At 44.0% G+C, this 19715-nt stretch overlaps 1 protein-coding gene across 1 annotated transcript in view; it reads left to right on the top strand.

Annotated features, from left to right (window-relative positions):
* Positions 1–234: 234 nt before the first annotated feature.
* KDR (kinase insert domain receptor) overlaps positions 235–19715 on the top strand; it is a 31842-nt gene continuing 12361 nt past the window's right edge. Inside the window, exons 1-20 of the mRNA XM_064710404.1 lie at positions 235–409; positions 1617–1707; positions 2202–2398; positions 3564–3688; positions 3975–4143; positions 6648–6787; positions 6986–7154; positions 8545–8656; positions 8749–8912; positions 9701–9857; positions 10950–11070; positions 11661–11769; positions 12514–12858; positions 13752–13898; positions 14042–14173; positions 15868–15974; positions 16402–16537; positions 16801–16905; positions 17528–17641; positions 18870–18958. Of these exons, the coding sequence (XP_064566474.1) occupies positions 358–409; positions 1617–1707; positions 2202–2398; positions 3564–3688; positions 3975–4143; positions 6648–6787; positions 6986–7154; positions 8545–8656; positions 8749–8912; positions 9701–9857; positions 10950–11070; positions 11661–11769; positions 12514–12858; positions 13752–13898; positions 14042–14173; positions 15868–15974; positions 16402–16537; positions 16801–16905; positions 17528–17641; positions 18870–18958 (2781 nt within the window). The 5' untranslated portion in view covers positions 235–357. The remainder of the gene's footprint in view (positions 410–1616; positions 1708–2201; positions 2399–3563; positions 3689–3974; positions 4144–6647; positions 6788–6985; positions 7155–8544; positions 8657–8748; positions 8913–9700; positions 9858–10949; positions 11071–11660; positions 11770–12513; positions 12859–13751; positions 13899–14041; positions 14174–15867; positions 15975–16401; positions 16538–16800; positions 16906–17527; positions 17642–18869; positions 18959–19715) is intronic.

The raw sequence follows: 19715 nt of genomic DNA, 5'->3' as shown, positions 1-19715 counted from the left end.
CACTGCTGAGGCCCTCCTGCCGTCGATCAGGGGACAGGGAGAGCTCCGGCCGCCCGTCCGAAGGGGAGCATCCCGGCGGGATGCGCAGGGGGGCCCCGGGGCCGGGAACGGGGGCGGGATCGTGCAGGGGAGGGCGGGGGCTCGGCCCCGGGCCCGCCCCGGCCACAAGAGGGGCGGCACCGTTCGCCGGGGTCCCGCATCCCCGCCGGGCTGTGCGGGGCGTGCGGAGCTCGGCTCGGCTCGGCTCGGCTCGGCTCGGCTCGGCTCGGCTCGGCTCGGCACGGCACGTCTCGGCTGGACTCGGCGCGGCTGCCGTCGGGCAGAGGGTTCTCTCGGCGCCCGCAGCCCCGCAGCGGGATGGAGCCCGGCGCGGCGCGGCTGCTGGCGGTGCTGCTGTGCCTGGCTCCAGGTAAGCCCCGGGGTACCCGCGGTACCCGCTCCGGTCTGCCGGGTAGCCCCCGAGGAGAGGGACGCGGGGATGCTCGGGTGCCGGCTTTCCTGTGGATTTCCTATGGGCTTGTCGGGGCTGCTCGGGCGGCTGGGACAGGGCGAGTCCCCGGGTGGGACGGAGCGCCGGTGGCTGCGGGCTTGCGGAGCCTGTCCTGTCCCCTCGGCCTCTCCTGTCCGGCCGGCCGGTGCTGGCCGTCGGAGAGCGCTGCCTGCCGCGGCACGGTGTCCTGCCCGCTTGGCTCCAGCATCAGCTGTCGTTTCCTAGAGCAAAATGTCCCTGGAGCCAAACGCGGGAAACCTGTCATGGGAAGAACCTGCTCGGAATGCGAGTGATTAGAGCCCGGGGAAGCGCTGGCGACACGGGGAATGTCCCGCTCCGGGCACGCTGTCTCTGGCCCGGCTGTCACGGCCGGGGCTGCGGCTCGGCCCGGGGAGCCGGGACTCACGAAGGTGATGGCAGCAGCCAGGGAGGAGTGAAAATCTTTCCCCGTGGTACTCCCTGTGGTACTCCAAATGTTACACAAGCTGGGCTGGTGCCTCAGAGCAAGCACTGGCACCCAGAGGGCAATCACAGCCCTCGCCAGCACCAGTGGCTCCCGGTGGGTGCGATGCTAGCAGCTGTGCTTACAGTCCGGGAGTAACACAGTTTTGCCTAACGTCTTAGGAGGAAAGAGAAACTTAGAAAATCATAGCATAAAATAAATTAATGGGATTTCAGATTTGTGACAAACTGTGAAAATAGTTTCTTTGCTTAATTCATTGATCAGTAGTCTCAAAGAAGTATATTCTATTTATTATAAGAAAAGCTGGTAATTCCCAAGGGAGTGAGATCATCAGATGAAGGTTCACTTCGTTTCAATGTCCCACATCCTCTTGTTAGACCTTGAAGTTGGCAATGCAAGAAAACAGGAACTCCACCCTGGCTGCTGAATTGTAGTGCTCTGCAGCTAGCTCCTGACCATCTGCCTTTGCTTCCTGTTATGACAGAATTTTTGAACTTTTTGGGATGTGTGAAAAATCATGATTTACCCTTCACTGCTAAATAGGTGATGTGAAAGTGTCCACTTAAATCCTGATGAATATTCCTGTATATAATACTTTTTTGATTGAGTAGCATTTACTTGTTTATTTGGTTTATTAGAGAGGTTTCATACGTGTTTTTGCAGGTTTATGTATGTCTCTGGACCAGCCAAGCCTTAGCATCCAAAAAGATGTCCTCACAATAATGGCAAACAACACACTAAATATTACTTGCAGGTAAGGACGAGTCTGTTCAGCATGATTTTGATGATTGGTATTTTATGTAGTAAGCTTTTGTAAAGAATCCCACATGATGTGATCTCTCTCTCCTGTCATGCCTCCTGTTTTCTCTCCACTCCCTTTGGGCCTTGTGCCTCACTTTTCCCTAACAAGTTTTAGAAATTATGTGGGAGGGCTGCGGCCAGAGAGAGCTGGGGAGGGTAGGGTGGCTGGGGGAGGAAGCATTGGCTGTGTCCTTGTGGATCCTGCTAGTGAGCCATTCTCTCAAAGCTCTCTTTTGGGAGATTTGTCCCTTAGGTTCAGCAGAATGTAAACCTCAAGTAGCTTCAGTGTAGCTCTTGGCAGTAGGTTGTGGGTGAGAATTTGTCTTACACGGTTTGATGCTCTCTCTGTGTGATGGGGTGAAGCCCATCCCTCTCCACAGCCACAGAGACCGGTGGGGCTGGGGCTCATATCACAAGTGTCTGCTGCTCTAACACCTGCTTTCCCAGAGGTCAGAGACCGCTGGAGTGGTCGTGGCCAAGCAAGCAGAGCAATGCTGAGCGGCGTGTCTCCGTGACAGAGTGCAGCGATGGCCCCTACTGCAAGACACTTACTCTGAGCAAAGTCATTGGCAATGACACAGGGGACTACAAGTGCCTTTACAGGGACAGCCAGGCAGCTACAACCATTTATGTTTATGTCCAAGGTAAGTGCTTACACTGCTCTCAGGTGTCTTTTCCCTAGCGTCAAGAGAAGAAAGGAATATAGTGTCTCAAAACAGTTTTGATGTAAAATTTATTAATCCTAGAATATTTGATCCTATGAAACATTTTTCTTGTTTTCATGTTGAGTAATTAAATTCAGGTATGCTAGTTGCCATCAGCATAAAATCCTTTATACCTATGATTCTGAACTGACCTGCCATATGCAGTACATGGTCTGCTGTTCTCCACCCAGAATTTAGCATAGCTAAATTCCACCCAGAATTTAGCATACATATCTCTGCTGAGCTCTGAGCCTGTCCTCATGAATGCAGAGCTATTACTGACCTCAGCAGGAGTTTCATATGAGAGAGGATTACAGAGGTTTTATATTTGTTAAAAATTACAGATCTGATCTCATGTAGGATTTGTACTGATACCATTAAAAAAAACCCCAAAACCACCCAAACCCCAAAACATAAGCTTTCACACATTTGCTGACTCTGGTGGTAAAATCTATGTGGGCTGTAAGAGCTCAGTTTTCAGCCGAGTGTCACAGACACTGCAAAGCCTCCAGTTATACACTCAGCTTCAATAAGTGCATTCATTGAGGCATCTGCCTTTTTGCACTGATGGCTTCACCCTCGTTTCCATATGCATCCTGTTTCCTCTTTATTGTTAACTTATAGTCACCATTTTGAGAAATTAGATGTAATTAAGTACATGACTTAGCTTGTTTTATAATATCATGGAGCTTTTTTTTTTGGTGTTCTGCTCTGACTTTGAAAAGGATGCTGCCATCAGGGGAGTCAGTGTAACATGTCACAATTTTTAACTGATATTTCCTGGAATGCTTATGCAAGGAAAGTCACGCTAGGGTAAATCAGTTTTTTTGTCGACAAAAGGACTGCTGTAGCAGGAAGCCATTCTCCAAAGTGCACTCTGCTGCTGATTCTGTTTTGAGAATAATGATATTCTAAATGTAGGGAGTGGGGTATCTATAAAAACATGTACCTCCCCTATTTAATCTCATTATTTCAGTGCTTTATGACATGGAAAATAATACAACTGACTTGTGAAAAAATAGGGAAATAAGAAAACCGGAAAGGTTTCCAGTTTCCATAATCATGTGATGAATAATACCCACTTACCAATTGAATATTATTCTAGATTACAGATCACCATTTGTGACTTCAGTTAGTGATCAGCTTGGCATTGTATACATCACTAAGAACAAAACTGTGGTAGTGCCGTGCCTTGGAACTGTGTCAAATCTCAATGTATCTCTACATGCGGTAAGGAAAAAGCCTGCTATTTTTTCAAAAGTTAGTTGAAGTCACTCTGGCATAAATATGTTGTTTGAAGTAAAAATACATTTCTTAAAAACTCCTTTCCATCACTGTGAGTTTTATAGCCTGTGATTACAAGATGAGCGCTGTACCTGTACTCTCAAAGCATGTACTAATTCCCTGAGCTAGAATGTTGAAATGGGGGCCCTGCAGTTGTGGCAAATGCTGGTAACAATTCAGGGTTGTTCGATTTTTGAATTCTGACTATGTGTTTTATCAATATTCCAAACAGAAATATCCAGAAAAGATATTTGTTCCTGATGGTAAATCCATTTCGTGGAATAATAAAAAAGGCTTCACTATACCCAGTCATTTGATCAACTATGCAGGCATGGTCTTCTGCGAAGCTAAAATAGATGATGAAAGCTACCAGTCCATGATATACATAGTTGCAGTTGTAGGTAAGCCAAAGGTTTTTATTTCTCTGTAACCAACGTTCTTTTGCTTTCTACAGCATACTGAACCAATTACATTTGGTTGGACACTAGGTTATTCAATACTGACAATGCAGTTAATGCAAAATGGATGTTGAGATTTATATCACTTTTCTTTTAAATGCAATGTATTGTGTTCTTTCTGGTTGATCATTGGGATAAGTGCTTCTATTTTTAGTGTTTTACATTGATGCCAGGGATTTTAATTCTTTTTTTTTTCTGACAACGCAAACCTTTTCCCTAAAATCACTTATCCACAATCTCAGTCACAGTGGAAGGAAATGAGAGGCAAGCAACCATCAGCAGCAGATGAAAAGAAATTGCTCTGAGTGGGTACCAAGGGAAGGGTGGATCTGAAGATCTTGCTGTGAGCTGGGTTTTCTTGTCTCCCTAAAGACCTGTGTCTCGCTCTCACAGGGTTTTATGCTTTCCTGCTACATTTTGTCAGTTGTTCCTCATACCCCAGAAATAATGTGATAATTCTGTGGATGCCTAAGCCTGAACTTAGCAGCAGAAACTCAGCAGCTCTTTCTCTTTCAGCTGAGGACATAGTGGCCATTTCAAATATCCAAATGGCACCAAGGCAATCTCTCCTGGCTTGTCAGGAAGTCATAGCCTTCCCTCTTTACTCTGTGCAGAAGGCTGTCATGGTTTGAGCCTGGCACAGAGCCAGTGCCCCCATGAAAATGCCTCACCCAGGTGTCTGCTGTGAGATGTGACCAGGAATAAGCAAAACAGGCTCCAACTTAAACATAAATAACACTTTATTACCTAAAACTACAGGAAAAAAAGGGAAAGACTATAAGAAAAAGGAAAAAAAAATTGAAAACCTTACAAAAAAACCACTTTTCCTCCTCCCCACTCCCTAACTTTCCCAATCCAATACATTCTCTTAAAAATACCAACTGCCCAGCCCGGCACGACACTTTAGTATACTCAAACTGCAGTTCATGAAGAGGAAAAGGAGTCTTTCTTGTTCCATAGGCTTCTGGAAAACACACTGAAATCCCGGATGCTTCCTTGTCACTTCGGCACCGCCCGGAAAGTCCATTTGCCGCTTGTGACATGTTCCTTCCATGCTCAGTGCTCTCACCACCGAGACATGGCCAGAGCTGCTTTTAGGGTGGTCTTTTCAAGGATGCCTTGTCTCACTCCAAAAAGGCACAGTCTCTGCTTTTGGGACAACTGTCCCCCCATATATTTCCAACCCCCTGGGGCCGGGGGGTCCTCACAAATGAACCCTCCTGGTTTTGAGGCACTGCCTCCCCCTAAATGCAGTCTGTGTCACAGGAACAACTGAGTCCATGGCTACAAGAAAAGTCCAGCTAAAAGGCCACTCCAAATCATCTCTCCCCATCCAATCATCTCCACAATCTCCGGGCCAAAGTCCTTATCTCTCATCTCCCTTCTTATTCAGCTTCGAGGAGGATTAGCATTTTTGCAAGGCCCCAATCATGCAAGAAAGGGTTAAAAGTTTTCAGTCTCTGTCTGTCGGTCCCGGAGCGGCTCCCACGCATGCTGCCCACACGCTGCCGCTGCGGCCGGGCAGTCTTCCTCCCCTTCTCGCTGGCTGCTCTCCTGGGGGGGGAGGAGAGGGGGGCTGCCTGCCCGAGGGCTGACTCTCTGGGACCTTCCACCCTTCCATCCTCGAAGCCCCCCCGAAGCCCCCTCAACCCCATTTCTGTCCAGGCCCCGGGCCTACCACGTGGCTGGCCCCTCCCCCGCCCAGCAGCAGCGGGCCGGGCGAGGGAGAGAGGTCTGAACTCCTCGGCCGACGAGGTCCAAAGAGGAAATGCCAGGGCAGTGCCCTGCTTTTAACCCCTGTGTATTCTCGGAGGTGTGTCCAAACCCCACTGGCTACACCAGGTGTCAGTATGAAACCCAAAACCTTCATTGGTTTGACCACAGCTTCCCAGAATTCCCACTCCTTCCGGGTCAAACCATGACAAAGGCTTTTACTTCTCCACCCAATTCACAAATCCTCACTCTGATTTGGAGGAATTTCAGAATATCTGTAGAATTTCTGCATTCAGAATATTCTGTTTTTGTGCAGAATATTACTGCACAAAGTAAACTTTGGATAATTTTGCTACTGTGCTACCATTATTCTCTATAAAGTTCCTGCTTACTGCTGGGAATGGGTGTACAATCTCCCTTGGTTTAGGTCTCACAAGGATAAGAAGGAGGTGTCTAAGGCAGAGGAGCTGTGTGAGTCACTGTCCCTTGCTTGCTCCCACCACTGGAGGGGCTCTGATCAGGGGCACACATCCTGCTGTGTCACTGTCTGACACGGGTCTCAGCTCAGGGCAGGCACGTCACTTCTCTCCAGGCTCCTTTGTACGCCCATTGTTGTGCTGCACTGGGACATCAAGGGCCTTTTTTGTAGCTGGGGTTTTGGTGGGAGTTGTGGTGAATTCACCTGGGAAATTTGCTTACCCCCCTGTTTGGTGTGTGCCTTTGTCTTTCTCTAGGGTACCGAATTTATGACCTGACAATGAACCCACACAACGAAGTAGAGCTGGCAGTGGGAGAAAAACTTGTTCTCAATTGCACTGTAAGGACAGAGCTGAATGTGGGAATAGATTTTAAATGGGACTACCCTTCCATCAAGGTAAAGTCGTACTAACCTACAGGTGCCTTCCTCACAAAGCAATTTGACTTATTAGGTATAATGTCACTTCCCCCTTTAAAACATTGAGAAAGAAGGTGATGATACACAACAAAATTTATGGTATACACAAATGTGCAAAGGGTGACAGAAGGAATAACAATGGCATTTCCAAACATCTCTGTCTTTTGTCTATTGCAGGAAAAACGTGCCACTATTAGGGATGTAAAAACCACTGCAGGAGAAATAAAGAAGTTTGTGAGCACCCTTACCATTGACAGCGTGTCCTTAAGCGACAATGGTCGGTACACTTGTGCAGCCTCCAGTGGTCGCATGAACATGAAAAACAGCAGTTACTTCCTTATCCATGGTATGACATTTTCCACTGCAGTTCTGTTGGTTTTTTCAGGTTTGGGATTAATTACTGGGATGCAGAAGACCTCTCAATGGTGAATCAAATGACAGAAATGAACCAAACTGCAGCTACAGTATTTCTCTTGCAACTAGTATGGGGTTATTTTTATACCACAGCCTTAGTTAATACTAAGATTTTAAAGGATGCTGTATTTTACTGAAAGCTGTAGAATCCCACTGGAAAGTGGGCAGTAAAATAAACTGATGTGAGCCTTTGACCCTCTTCTGCATTGACCTCCTTAAGGTCCTGTAAAACTCAATTTGTGTAGGTGGCTTTGTACAAGGGCTGCCTGTTCTCAGTCTTGGTGAACTTAGGCTGGATCTTGGTGGCTCTGTGACACGAGAGTCTGGGTCAGCATGAATGAAGCTAAGAAAATAAAACTTTCAGCTTTTGCATTATGAATAGATGAATCAAATGGAGTTTTGGTGGTACGGAAATGATGCAAGGGAAACAGCTTTGGCTAAGTGAATAATAAGTACGAGGCCACATCCTACAGCCTTTTCTCAACCCCCTCTTGCGCACAGCCCCAGCTCCGCTAACTTACTTATAGAAAAAATTACCAGCATGAGAATGGCTCATTTTTAATCACCAAGTTAGACAAAGAGATTTATATTTTGAAGGAGACTAATTTTCCTGAGGTCTGATTTCAGGGGCCAGAATATTCATGGCACTTTTAAAACAAAACAAAAGACTTTCAAACTTATTGGGGGCATAGTGATTCAAGATATACTGAATTTTCTCCTGGTCTCTTTCTGTTCTGCTCTTTAGCAGCCAAAATGAGATCATGTGCTAAACTGAGTATACCAGATACTAAGTCTAAACCATCCTAAATCTTAGTCAAAAGACTAATTTAGTCAAAAGGCTAATCACTGTCTTCTGTCCGAATGCAAGTTTATAACTTATATCAATTAATGTAAATAATTTGAAGGTACTGTGACTGCAGTGGTTGAAATACATACTTGAGTATTTAACTTTATCACACTGCAGTTTTGAATAGTCTAATTTCCTGGAATAAGTATATTGAGAGAGTTTCATGATATGTGTATATATATATATGTATATACAGGTCTGACAGTTGGCACACTATCCTGAGAGCTGAGTCTTGTCTCTGCTTTCCAGAGCTCCTCAGTGAGGGAACTGGTCTGTTCCTCTGTGTGAAGGAAAGGCTTTCATGGTGGCATCTCTCCAGAGCCCAGTTTGGAGCCATCTGTTCTTTACCAGTGACCCATAGTCCTGTCACTAACTCCTATTTGTCATCTTGTTAGATGCTGACCCACATGGAAAGCGCTTTTGCTTTGGTCCATGAGAAAAGACCGTTTAGTTTGCTTCCTTTTTTTCCCCTCAGAAAGTCCTTTTATTCACCTGGAGAAAATGGAGAATGTTGTTGAGACAAGGCTAGGCGACACAGTCAAAATTCCTGTCAAGTTTAAAGGATATCCTCCACCAGAGGCTAAATGGTAAGAATTGGGATATAGTGTGTTTGAAAAAACGAGCAATTCTTAGTTAAAGCAAATCATTAAATATTCAAAGTGCTCTGTATTTTCTTCAGGTATAAAAATGGAAAAGCCATCAATGCAAATCACACAGTAAAACTTGGCTACGCATTAGTGATCACTGAGGCAACTGAAAAGGACGCAGGGAATTACACGGTTGTCCTTACAAACCCCATTAACAAGATGCAGAAAAGACACACATTTACCCTGCTGGTAAATGGTAAGTGGGGCAACAGAGGTGCCTTTCTTTCATGCGTGGATTTGGTATATTACAGTCCTTAGTCTTAATTCATCCCCTACCTATGAAGATTTAAGTACTGAAGAAGAGCAGTCCTTGAGCCTCAGCCCTGGGAGGGCAGAGGTGACCGGTCCCTCCTGGCTCTAGGCTGCAGACTCTGGGTGTTGGTGTTGTGATGATACTTTGTGTGGGGTGGGGTTTTTGTTTTGTTTTGGGTTTTTTTTCTGTGTATTATTCTTTGCCTCTGTGTCCTGCTCCTTTCCTGCCCTTCTTGCTGGCTCTGCTGCTGGAGTCCTCCTCCACCCCGCTCCATCCTGGCCCTGTCCCGCCTCACCCATCCTTCCTGCCCCACGCAGGCTATCCCTCCTCTTCTGCCCTGCCCTCTACAACCTTCCTCCTCCTCCCCTGCCTCCTCCTTTCTGCTCCCCAGAAAACAGCCTATGCTTTGAAGACAGCAGGTCTTGGAAAGGGCAGCAAGGCTACGTGCAGTGGGATCAGCCCTGGGAAATAGTGTGCATTTAATGGCTGGGGATGGTGGTGAGAGTCCAGGAACTGCATTTTAAACCATGGAGTATTGAAAGGGGATTTTGTAGGAGATCCTAAGTATCCTGATCCTCAGAGCATTGGGCAGGCTCACTGCTTCCCCATATGTCCTTGGAGATGCTCTGTTGCACTAGTATTGGGGCATGGTGTGAAATGGTCACCGTGGGTCTAAAGCATGCACCCTGGAGCCTTCAGCAGGAGGTGTGACCTGCTGCTCTCTCCTGCAGTGCCCCCCCAGATCGGTGAGAATGCTCTGATGGCCCCCGTGGACTCGTACAAGTACGGCTCGACACAGGCGCTGACCTGCACCGTGTACGCCGTGCCGCCGCCCAGCACCGTGCTCTGGCAATGGCAGCTGGAGGAGGAGTGCACCTTCAGCCCCCAGTGAGTGCCAAGCCCCTGCTGCTTCTGCCGCTTATGTAGGTCTTGAGGGATGTTTGGGTTGGGTTGGGGTTTGTCCAGTGCCTCCCTCGTCCAGGCTCATTACAGAGTGCAAACTCAATGGCCAATGAAGAAAGAGGTTGTTGTACTTAATTTGCAGATTGCTGCAGGCAGGCTCTGCCAAGGTCATTGTTGTTGGCAGAGGCGAGGGCCACCCGCAGAGAGGATCCAGCAGTGCTGGCATGTTGCTCTTGTGCTCTCTGGAAGGGCATCTCAACTTGCATGGGGTCTCAAATGCAGCTGTTTGCATGCCCTTCCCTCAGATCCCCCTGTGGGCTGCAGGCCCAAAACTCCATCCCAAACAGAGGAAATTTGCTGTTTATGCTAATGATGCGTCCTTGTGGTGTTTTTTTCCCTTGTGCTCAAGTGCTGAGTGTGATGGGGCTCTTTATCTGTGTGAAAGTGTATCTCAGAGGAAGTGCACTGATTGATGTTGGGGAATGATAGAGAGAGTGCCTGACTGAGATTCACGCAGCTTCCCTTATCTGGACCTGCCATAAGCCCAGATTTCCTTTAACAAAAAAAAAGTCCAGGGTAAAAAAAAAAAAAGGCATTCTTCTTTCCTGTTGTTGTTTTTAAAATGATTCCACTAGTTTCTTCCTTTGGTGCCTGGTTGCTTCCTACACAATGGCTACTGTCCTTAAGAAATTCTTGTAGGGAGTTCAGCGATTTTTATGTCTCTCTGTCTTCCTTTGAACTAAATCAACTTGAATCATCCACTTATGAATGGAGGTTTGTTCCCAGAATAGCTGCTTTGGTCCAGCCACCCAACTGAGCTGACACAGGCAGATTAATTAGGAAATTCACCTTTAGGCTTGGGGATACTTTACTTTAAAGAGCATGAAGGTCTCAGGAGGTTATAGGGTGAAATTTAGTAGAAATATTTCCAGAAGCGTACGCTTCCCTCATAGATGCAAGCTGTGGCCAGTGATGCATCTGACTTATAAGTTCATATTATAAGTAGAACCCAAAATACCCCTCTGGAAGGGCAAATATTCCTCTTATCTAATGCATGTGTCTCTACTTACATTTCAGGAAAGTTCGCTCCGGGGCCAATCCGTATGCATGCAAGAAATGGAAAGTGATCTCCGAGAGAAAGGGTGGGAATCAGGTTGAAATTAAGCACCGGGTCGTTACTATTGCTGGGAAAACAAAGGTGAGCACATTTTCTTTTCTCTTGGCTGGGGATGATTAACCCTGTTCAGCAGTCCACATGCCTGGAAATACATCACTAGAAATGAGATTCTCTTCACCTCAGGGAAAACTTGGGGATCTACTCTCAGCTAGATGGGCAAGCTACTGCTGAAGCCAAGAGGCAGAGATACACACTTCCAGGTCCTTTGAACACTGATCAAAGTGAATCTCCACTGAGGAATATAACTGACTTAGATTTCAATAACTACCTTTTAGTGGTGTAAAGTTAGATGAGTTAATCTTGCAAATTAACTGTAATAGAAGTTGGAGAGACTGAAAAGCAGAAAAAATGGTGGGTGCAGCATTTTTTATTTCATATACCAAAGTCCACTTTCTGCTTCTTCCTATTTTCTTTTACCTGATTTTTACACACTTAGGGACAAAAATGTAAACTTCAGAAGGGGACGGTGCTTCTGCCATGCCATGGGTTTGTGCTTTGGAGGGATTTTTGGTTGTGCAGATACCTGCAGAGCCCTTTGCTGAGCTGTTGAGGTGGTTGGGCGTTACTTTAGCACTGATGTGGTATGAAATTGCTTGATTGTTCTCTTGTAGACTGTGAGCACCCTCGTGATTCAAGCAGCAAATGTATCTGCTTTGTACAGATGTACGGCCATGAACAAGGCTGGATCAAGTGAGAGAGTGATCTCCTTCCATGTGACCAGTAAGTGCCCCCTGCCAAGGACAGCCACGTTAAATTAATGTTATTTTGTCTGTTTGCTGATGAAAGGCGCTTCAGTGATGTTACCTGATTCCTGAGCTTTGTGAAATCCTTTAATTCTTTCAGAGTTTAGGTTTACTTATGGCTTTCTTTAGGCAGCCTTTACAGTTGCCACTATTTTCAGTCAGGTGATTAGTTCTACCAGCATCAGTGGAGTGGCAGGCCACTGAAAGTGATGCACGATGTGGTCCCAAGAGTGACTGCTGTTGAGCTTTAGTAGTCACTTAAAAGAGCAATGGAGAAATTATGGTAGTGCCACAAAATGAGTAAAGATTTACTGTAAGAGCTAAGGCTAAAATTTTCCAAACCAGTGGCAAAGACCTTCTATCTCCTTAACAATCAGTCCCCATATTCATGTGCCAAAATTTTGTTTTACTCCAAATCTAAAAATGAATGATAAGATAGTGCTGAAAATCATCTTAGGTTGCTGCAAGTTTCTACAAGAAGAGTGACTGAATCCTTCATTGAATCCATTTGAAATGTGTCACTTAAATGAGATTGTACTCCTTAGATATTTGATTAGTTGACTGACTGATTGATTTTATTGATCTATTTAGGTGTTTCTTTTCCTTATTTCCAACCAGATAGGATGACAAAATCTGTGTTTTCAAAATTACTTTCTCAAGTTAATGTTAGCCACAAAATGCACAATCAAATAGGAATTTATTTTACTTTTTTAACTTTCAGGGGGTCTTGAAATTAATGTCCAGCCTCAGAATCAGCTGACAGAGAAGGATAACATGTCCCTGCAATGCACAGCAGACAAGTTCACCTTTGAGAAGCTGTCATGGTACAAGCTCAGCACTCACGTTTCGCAGACTCCCTTCGGAGGGCTGCCCATGCCTGTTTGCAAGAACCTCAATGCTCTCCAGAAGCTGAATGAGACAGTCTCAAGTACCAATGGTGAAAATGTCACCTTAGAGCTCATCCTTCGCAACATCTCCCTCCAAGATGCAGGGGACTATGTTTGCATTGCTCAGGACAAGAAGGCTAAAACACAGCACTGCCTGGTGAAGCACCTCACTGTTCAAGGTACAGATCTCTAACTCTGAAGCAAAATGAGTGGTTCTGTATGAAAACAATTGCAGTAGTGGCAGTTTTTGCTATGTTCAGGCTTTGGATGTGTTTGATTAATGGTGTTCTCAGTTTGTTAAATAGATTTACAGTTGTTGTAACACATTCTTCTGGGGTTTGTCCAGGCAGCAGGCACTGTTTCATTAATACCAGTGAGGAAACACTGACTGAGCCACTGTACTGTGCAAGGAGATGTGTTTGGCTTCTGCTGAAGTCATGTGTTTAGCTCAATAACTTCTCCACTTTTCAGAACACATTTTTCTCTGTAGCTATATACACGTGTGTATTCCTAGCATTAATGCCATTTCTTTGTGTGACTGGCTCTTGAGTTTGCAGTAGTGCCTGTAATTAAAAACTGCCATGAGGGATACTGGTATTCAGGCAACAGCAATGCAAGCTGACAATCAGTCAGCTTTCCACACAAATAGTGATGACTTTGCTTTGGGACCTAGACATCTAGGTTGATTAGGCAGATTCAGGAAAACACTGTTCATGATCTGTCCTGAATGGACATTTAATGGACCAGGAGTGTCAAACCTCTCATAAGGACTCTGGACACAGAAATGCAAGGGAAGCAATTTCTCAACTATTCCCTCTTCCCTCAGCAGCCTGAGCAGTTAAAAAATTAATTCAGCTAAAGAAGGCTATATCAATACTGTTGAAATTTTCTTGGCTATTATAATTTTTTCATGTCATGTGGAAGTTAAACTATGATCTTAACATGAACACTGTGGCTCTTGGTCTAATCAAAGGATTTGAGACTTTGTTACTGGGACATGAACTGCTACTACTGAAAAAAATTGATCTTTTTCTTAATAAACAGTAATTTTACTGAATTTTCAAACCAACAGAGCCCATGGCACCCACACTTGTTGGAAATCTGGAAAATCAAACAACAAATGTTGGTGAAACAATAGAAGTGTCATGTGCAGTGAATGGCATTCCTCCTCCAAGCATCATGTGGTTTAAAAATAACGAGACACTTGTGGAAGATTCAGGTGAGGATTGCTCATCTGCTATTATCATCAAAAAGCTTTCTTTTGTGGGACTGACTGCTGATTTTCACCATGAAAAGTTTTATTTTGAATTCTTAACAAAAGTGGCATAAAAATAGCAAAACTAAGAATAATTTTTTCCCCAGGTATTGTTTTGAAAGATGGAAACAAAACACTAACCATCCGTCGAGTGAGGAAAGAAGATGGAGGGCTGTACACCTGCCTTGCCTGCAATGTCCTCGGATGCAGCAAAGCTGTGGCTTATTTTTCAGTGGAAGGTTGGTGTTAGCTTCTTTCCAGATCGTGCACAAAATCTTTAGAATAACTCGAAGGAAAACTCTACAGGCTATCCTGATGGGAGATCTGAAATATACTATGAAACTTCTGAAAAGTACTGACCATTCCTGTCAAGCTCAAATTGGGTGCTATCATAGCTGTTGAGGTTGATGCCTTTTTCTCCACTATGCTGCTTAGATCTTTTCAACAAAAACTGGATCTATCTTACTTGTGGTTGCAGTGAAAACTCTGCCAATCTATATTAAGTGCGACCCATAAAACAGAGCTACATAAACATGCAGATATCCTAGGGCATCTCTGTCATCTAGGTAACATAATTGTCATACCATGTTTTTTAGCATAGTATGTTGTACCTTTTGAAATTATGTAATTACTTTCACAGGATCTGAGGAAAACATAGTGAAGACTTTTTGCAGTCTGTTGTGATTGCTGTCCCATTTTAGTGAAACAGGTAGTGATTTTAGGGGACTCCAGCCTTGGTCCATCTGAAAGCAGCATTTGTGAGACCCATCTCTCACTTGCTCTAGTCCTATTGTGGCGCACCAAAATACAAGTTGCAATGACAAATAATAAATGGTAGCAAGAAGTTAGTCTGCAGTGTGGATAGCTGATGGACTTTCCATGATGGACTTTCCACTCAGAGTTGCAACAAGAAGCCTCAAACTAAAAGCTCCTTGCTCTTGATATTAGTTCATCCTTTCATTCATTAGTACATTTGCTTACTTTAGTCACTGAGCCCTTTGCACGCCTCTGTCTTTAAAAGTCAGGGTGGTTGATCCATATCATTAAGTTAATTAAAGCAATATCATGTTGTTCTTATAGGTCCCTTTAGGATATTTAGATGTTGGGCAAAATGTTTAAATGGGGTGGAAATTATCTGCAGATGATGTTGATGTAGATTTCAGCTGATGTGGTAAATATGGCTGGGGCACATCTGTAGAAGTTTGAAATTTGTTTAGGACATACTGTTTAACTCCAAAAAATTTATAGTGCTGCTCATGGGGGTCGTGCAATGGAGTGTAGGAAAATCTCAGTGGTGCAAGAGATGAAATACAGGAGCATGATGTGGCAAAGAGGGGCTGAAGAGGAGACCTGTGTCAGTGCACTAAAAGGTATTCAAATGGTATCTGCTGGCCACTATTTTACGGGAAAAGGAACATTGTAAATAAGACCTTATTATCGTGTGTTCTTGTAGAACCACATTTTTCATGCCCCAGCTGTATGATGTCAAGAGACAAGAGAGAGATTGTTCTCTAGGTCATTCTCGCAGCTCTTTATTTTCTATATGATGAGGGTGGTTTTTTTGGTTTCTAAAGAAAGAGTAATTACTTTTTGGTATTCTAAAACCATTTTTTTCTAAAAACATTTTTTTAATTCTAAAAACATTTTTTTCCAAAATGTGGATTTTACCTTTTTATATTTGCCAAAGGTCCAGACAGTGTCTTTGGAGCAAAGTTGATGCTGAGAAATGTGATGGTGTGTAAAACAGCATGGAACTGTAATATTCCGACATAAACCCCCAAGCTTTTTGTTTTGTTTTGCTTTCGTTTCCTTGCCCCATGTTGCACTTTTAAAACGAACCTTCAGAACAAGGACCTCCATTCTTTACTTTAATGAATGAACAAAACAAATATGCTTCCAACTATCACTCAAATATTCATTTATTTCTTCCCAGGCGCTGAAGAGAAAACAAATCTGGAGCTCATTATCCTCGTTGGCACTGCAGTGATTGCCATGTTCTTCTGGTTGCTTCTTGTAATCATCCTCCGGACCGTTAAGCGGGTAATGAAAAAATTCTCATACCATCCTATCAGCACTGGTCTTGCATGACAAATGAGAGCTGACTTGAGGCCTTTTGTGTTGCTTCTTTCCATTGTTCTTAAATCAACAGACACATTTTTTCTCTCCATGCCATAACATTCTTGCCTGGAACCGGGGGCGCAGAAATTTGTTTTTAATTGAACAGGCCCTTGCAAGAGAAAAATGTTTCATCTGGTTCTGTTTATTAAAAAAAAAAAAAAGAAAAAGAGGGAGACAGAAAAAAAAGTGCAAGTAATTAACAATGATGACACTCATGATGACATAGTGTAGTGAAATGGTAGCCTGGCATTTCTGGGAACTAATGAAATACCCTAAAGTGAGAAAATGGCATTTTGCCTGCACATTGCCAGCAAAAAACTGTGCAACTGCAACTAATACCATTTTCCAGGCCAATGGAGGGGACATGAAGACTGGCTACTTGTCAATCATCATGGATCCTGATGAAGTCCCTATAGACGAGCACTGTGAGCGGCTCCCGTATGATGCCAGCAAGTGGGAGTTTCCCAGAGACCGGCTCAAGCTAGGTGAGTTTTCATGGCATGAGCCATTTAGTGATCCTGCAGCCAGCACCGTGCTGGGGGGCGTTTTGGGTCCTGGCTCCCCACAGGACTGCTCTGCTGCATGATCCCTGGGTGGGCTCTGTGTTCCCATTGGACATGGTGCATCCTATCTTACATTTTAAGTCCTTTTCTTAATTTCTGCTTCATGAACTCACTTTGGAGTAGTTTTTTATCCTACAACTTTCTCCTGCTGTGTCAAGCAGATATGTTTGTGTTCTCACTTCAAGGTAAACCTCTTGGACGTGGAGCTTTTGGCCAGGTCATAGAAGCAGATGCATTTGGGATTGACAAAACTGCTACCTGCAAAACAGTGGCAGTGAAAATGCTTAAAGGTAAAAATAATGACTAGAACTTCAACTTGAATATACAATATAGGGATATTTTTCAACACTATAACCATTGTACCCATTGTTGTAAAAGTTAAGCTTAATGGCTGTTATCAGGAAAACTACATGCCTTTCCCTCACTGATAACTGGAGCAATGCAGCTGTGCTTTCCTAGCCACTGCTTTATAATTCTACTGAAGTTCAGAATGTAAAGTTGCTCCTGCAATCAATTTGCATGTGTCCGTTATGCATCCTTGTTGGAAGCTTTCCGCAAGTCTCAAGACAATGGCTTAGGCACTCTCCAAACTGAGTTGTAGTTTGGAATAGCTTTCTCCTCACTTTAAATCATATTATACTGCCTCACACTTGCCACAAAATGAAATGAAAAATGAACTGTGTGGTTCCCAGACACATTGTTCTGAAAGAAGACGTAATGGGGCAGCAGAACGGGGCTGCCAGCAGCTGGGGGCTGTATTCCACCCCGTGCTGTACTGGCATAGCTGACACAGCCTACCAGCCAGCAAGGCTCCTCACTTGATGGGCTGGTTAAATACCAGAAGAGAATGGGGAGGAGGGCACAACCTTTCTGTCTGGGATGCTCCTGACCTGTGTTGCTTTACCTCTGCAGAAGGGGCAACCCATAGTGAGCACAGAGCACTCATGTCAGAGCTGAAGATACTCATTCATATTGGCCATCATCTCAATGTTGTCAATTTACTTGGAGCCTGCACAAAGCCAGGAGGTGAGTGACTTCTTAGTGGGTGAGAAGGTGCTAATGAAAACCCTGTTTCTACCATTTCTGCTGCACAGACAATTGAAATTCAAAATTAAGGACTGGAAAGAGTAGTTCTTTCTAACACACACACACACACACACACACACAAACACACACAAGTCTGATAGAGCAGGTCCAGAGGTGGAATAAAGGTGGAATAAGGGCCACGGAGCTCCATCCCTTATTTATTCTATCACTTTGCTTTTCTGTACTTGAGATCCATGTTCATGGTGGGCAGCTCATGTGTAACAGACTTCCAAACTAAGTCCAATATCAGATTTAACAAGTTACTCTTTCTCTTGTCACCAGCTACAGGGGACTGCAAATTGGGACTTCCCCTCTCTGTCTTTGGATGGGCTGTTGGTGCCTCTGTGTGTGTGTATGTAGGAGGGGAGATTAAAATTTGGAGTCCAGCTCTGGGTGGATGAATCTATTTCACTTTATAATCAGAGACAGATGTTTTGTTTAGCAAATCCGGTACTAAAAACTAATTTGGAAGAAATTCAACGTAAAGTAACTCAGTAATAATTTTTCAGGGAATCTGACTTGTTGGCTTACCAAGGGATGAAAATTTAATTTGTAAAGTTCCATGACAGAAGTCAGTAGTTGAAGGAAACATAATCCATAAATATTTATTTCCTTGTTTATTCCATAATAAAATAGAGATGGCCAGTACGTAGAACCTAGGATGAAAATGTATCACCATGGCAAATGCCTTTATGAAATAAATTTGAACATGAAATACCATATTTAGATTGTACATTAAGGCATCTATGTCTGAAACCAAGTTTCCTGTTTTAAATGTTTAGTACTTTAATCACCTGTAGAAAAATGCATGGATAATCACATGTGTATTCTATTGCAGAGGTTAATTGCACTGAAGCTCTTTCAAATATTTATGCTGCATCCGTACAATGTTAATTAGTTTGGCTGTTATTGGCACTTCAAATATAAGCACACCACTATACTTTTTGACATATGAAATTAAGCCCATGATTTTCAAAATTATGTGCAGAATGGCAGAAAAATGAATAATTTTGATGTGTACATTGGATTTTTTTATTATTACTGATATTTTAAAAAACCTTTGGCTATTGGAATGCTCTTTGAACTGTATGCATTTCTAGGCAGAATTTATGCTCTGACATAAGGTGGGATATAAATGGTCTAATTAATTGCTTTATGTGTTGTACAGGACCACTCATGGTGATTGTGGAATACTGCAAGTTTGGAAATCTGTCTGCTTACCTACGGAGCAAGAGGAGTGAATTTATCCCGTACAAGGTGAGGAGTCAAGGCTGACAGTGAAATGTTTGGTTTGGTTTTGTGGGTTTTTTCCACACACAATGTTTCTTTTTCTAGTGCAGACTGCAGCGGCAGTCCTTGGGGACACTGAGTGTCTTAGCACTTCCCATGGGAATGGGAGATGGCAAAGACATCAGAGGTCATTTAGTCTTTCCCCTGGCCCCTGCGATGTAGTTGTTTTGTTATTGTTAGCTTAAAATGTGCAAAGGAACTGGGCTTCCACTATTTCCTTTGGCAGACTGTTCTACACTTGGCTGTATCTTTCAGGAAGTTTTTTCTGATTATCAGCCTGAATTTTTTCCTTTCTTAGTTAAGCTCCAGACCACCTTAAATAACTGCACTCCTTGCTTAGTGTATATATCCATCAGATATCCATAGGTATCTGCTGTGACATGATTATCTGTTCTACTGTCCCCTTGCCTCATTGCTGAACGAGACTACATGTTTCTTCTGCTGTTAATAGTATAGGATAATTGATGTAGCTCATGAGTTTACATTCAGCTTTTCACCTCCTGAGTCCTTTGCAAAAAGGAGCCCCATTACAGCACCTTGATTTGAAAGAAGTGGGAAGATGGGGACTGGCATTTTCAAACTCATTTCTGGGCACCTCTGAGAGAACTCTTATTTATGGAGGGCATCCATCTGGAGGATCCATGCTCTCTGAGGGTCAGATTGCTGTATGAAGAACTTGGCTGTGTGTACCCAGCCCTCAGGGTCACCCTGGGGATCCTACCCT

Source organism: Zonotrichia leucophrys, chromosome 4 (assembly GCF_028769735.1).
Source record: "Zonotrichia leucophrys gambelii isolate GWCS_2022_RI chromosome 4, RI_Zleu_2.0, whole genome shotgun sequence".
Classification (NCBI taxonomy): Eukaryota; Metazoa; Chordata; class Aves; order Passeriformes; family Passerellidae; genus Zonotrichia; species Zonotrichia leucophrys.
This window is presented reverse-complemented; position numbering and strand designations above follow the sequence as displayed.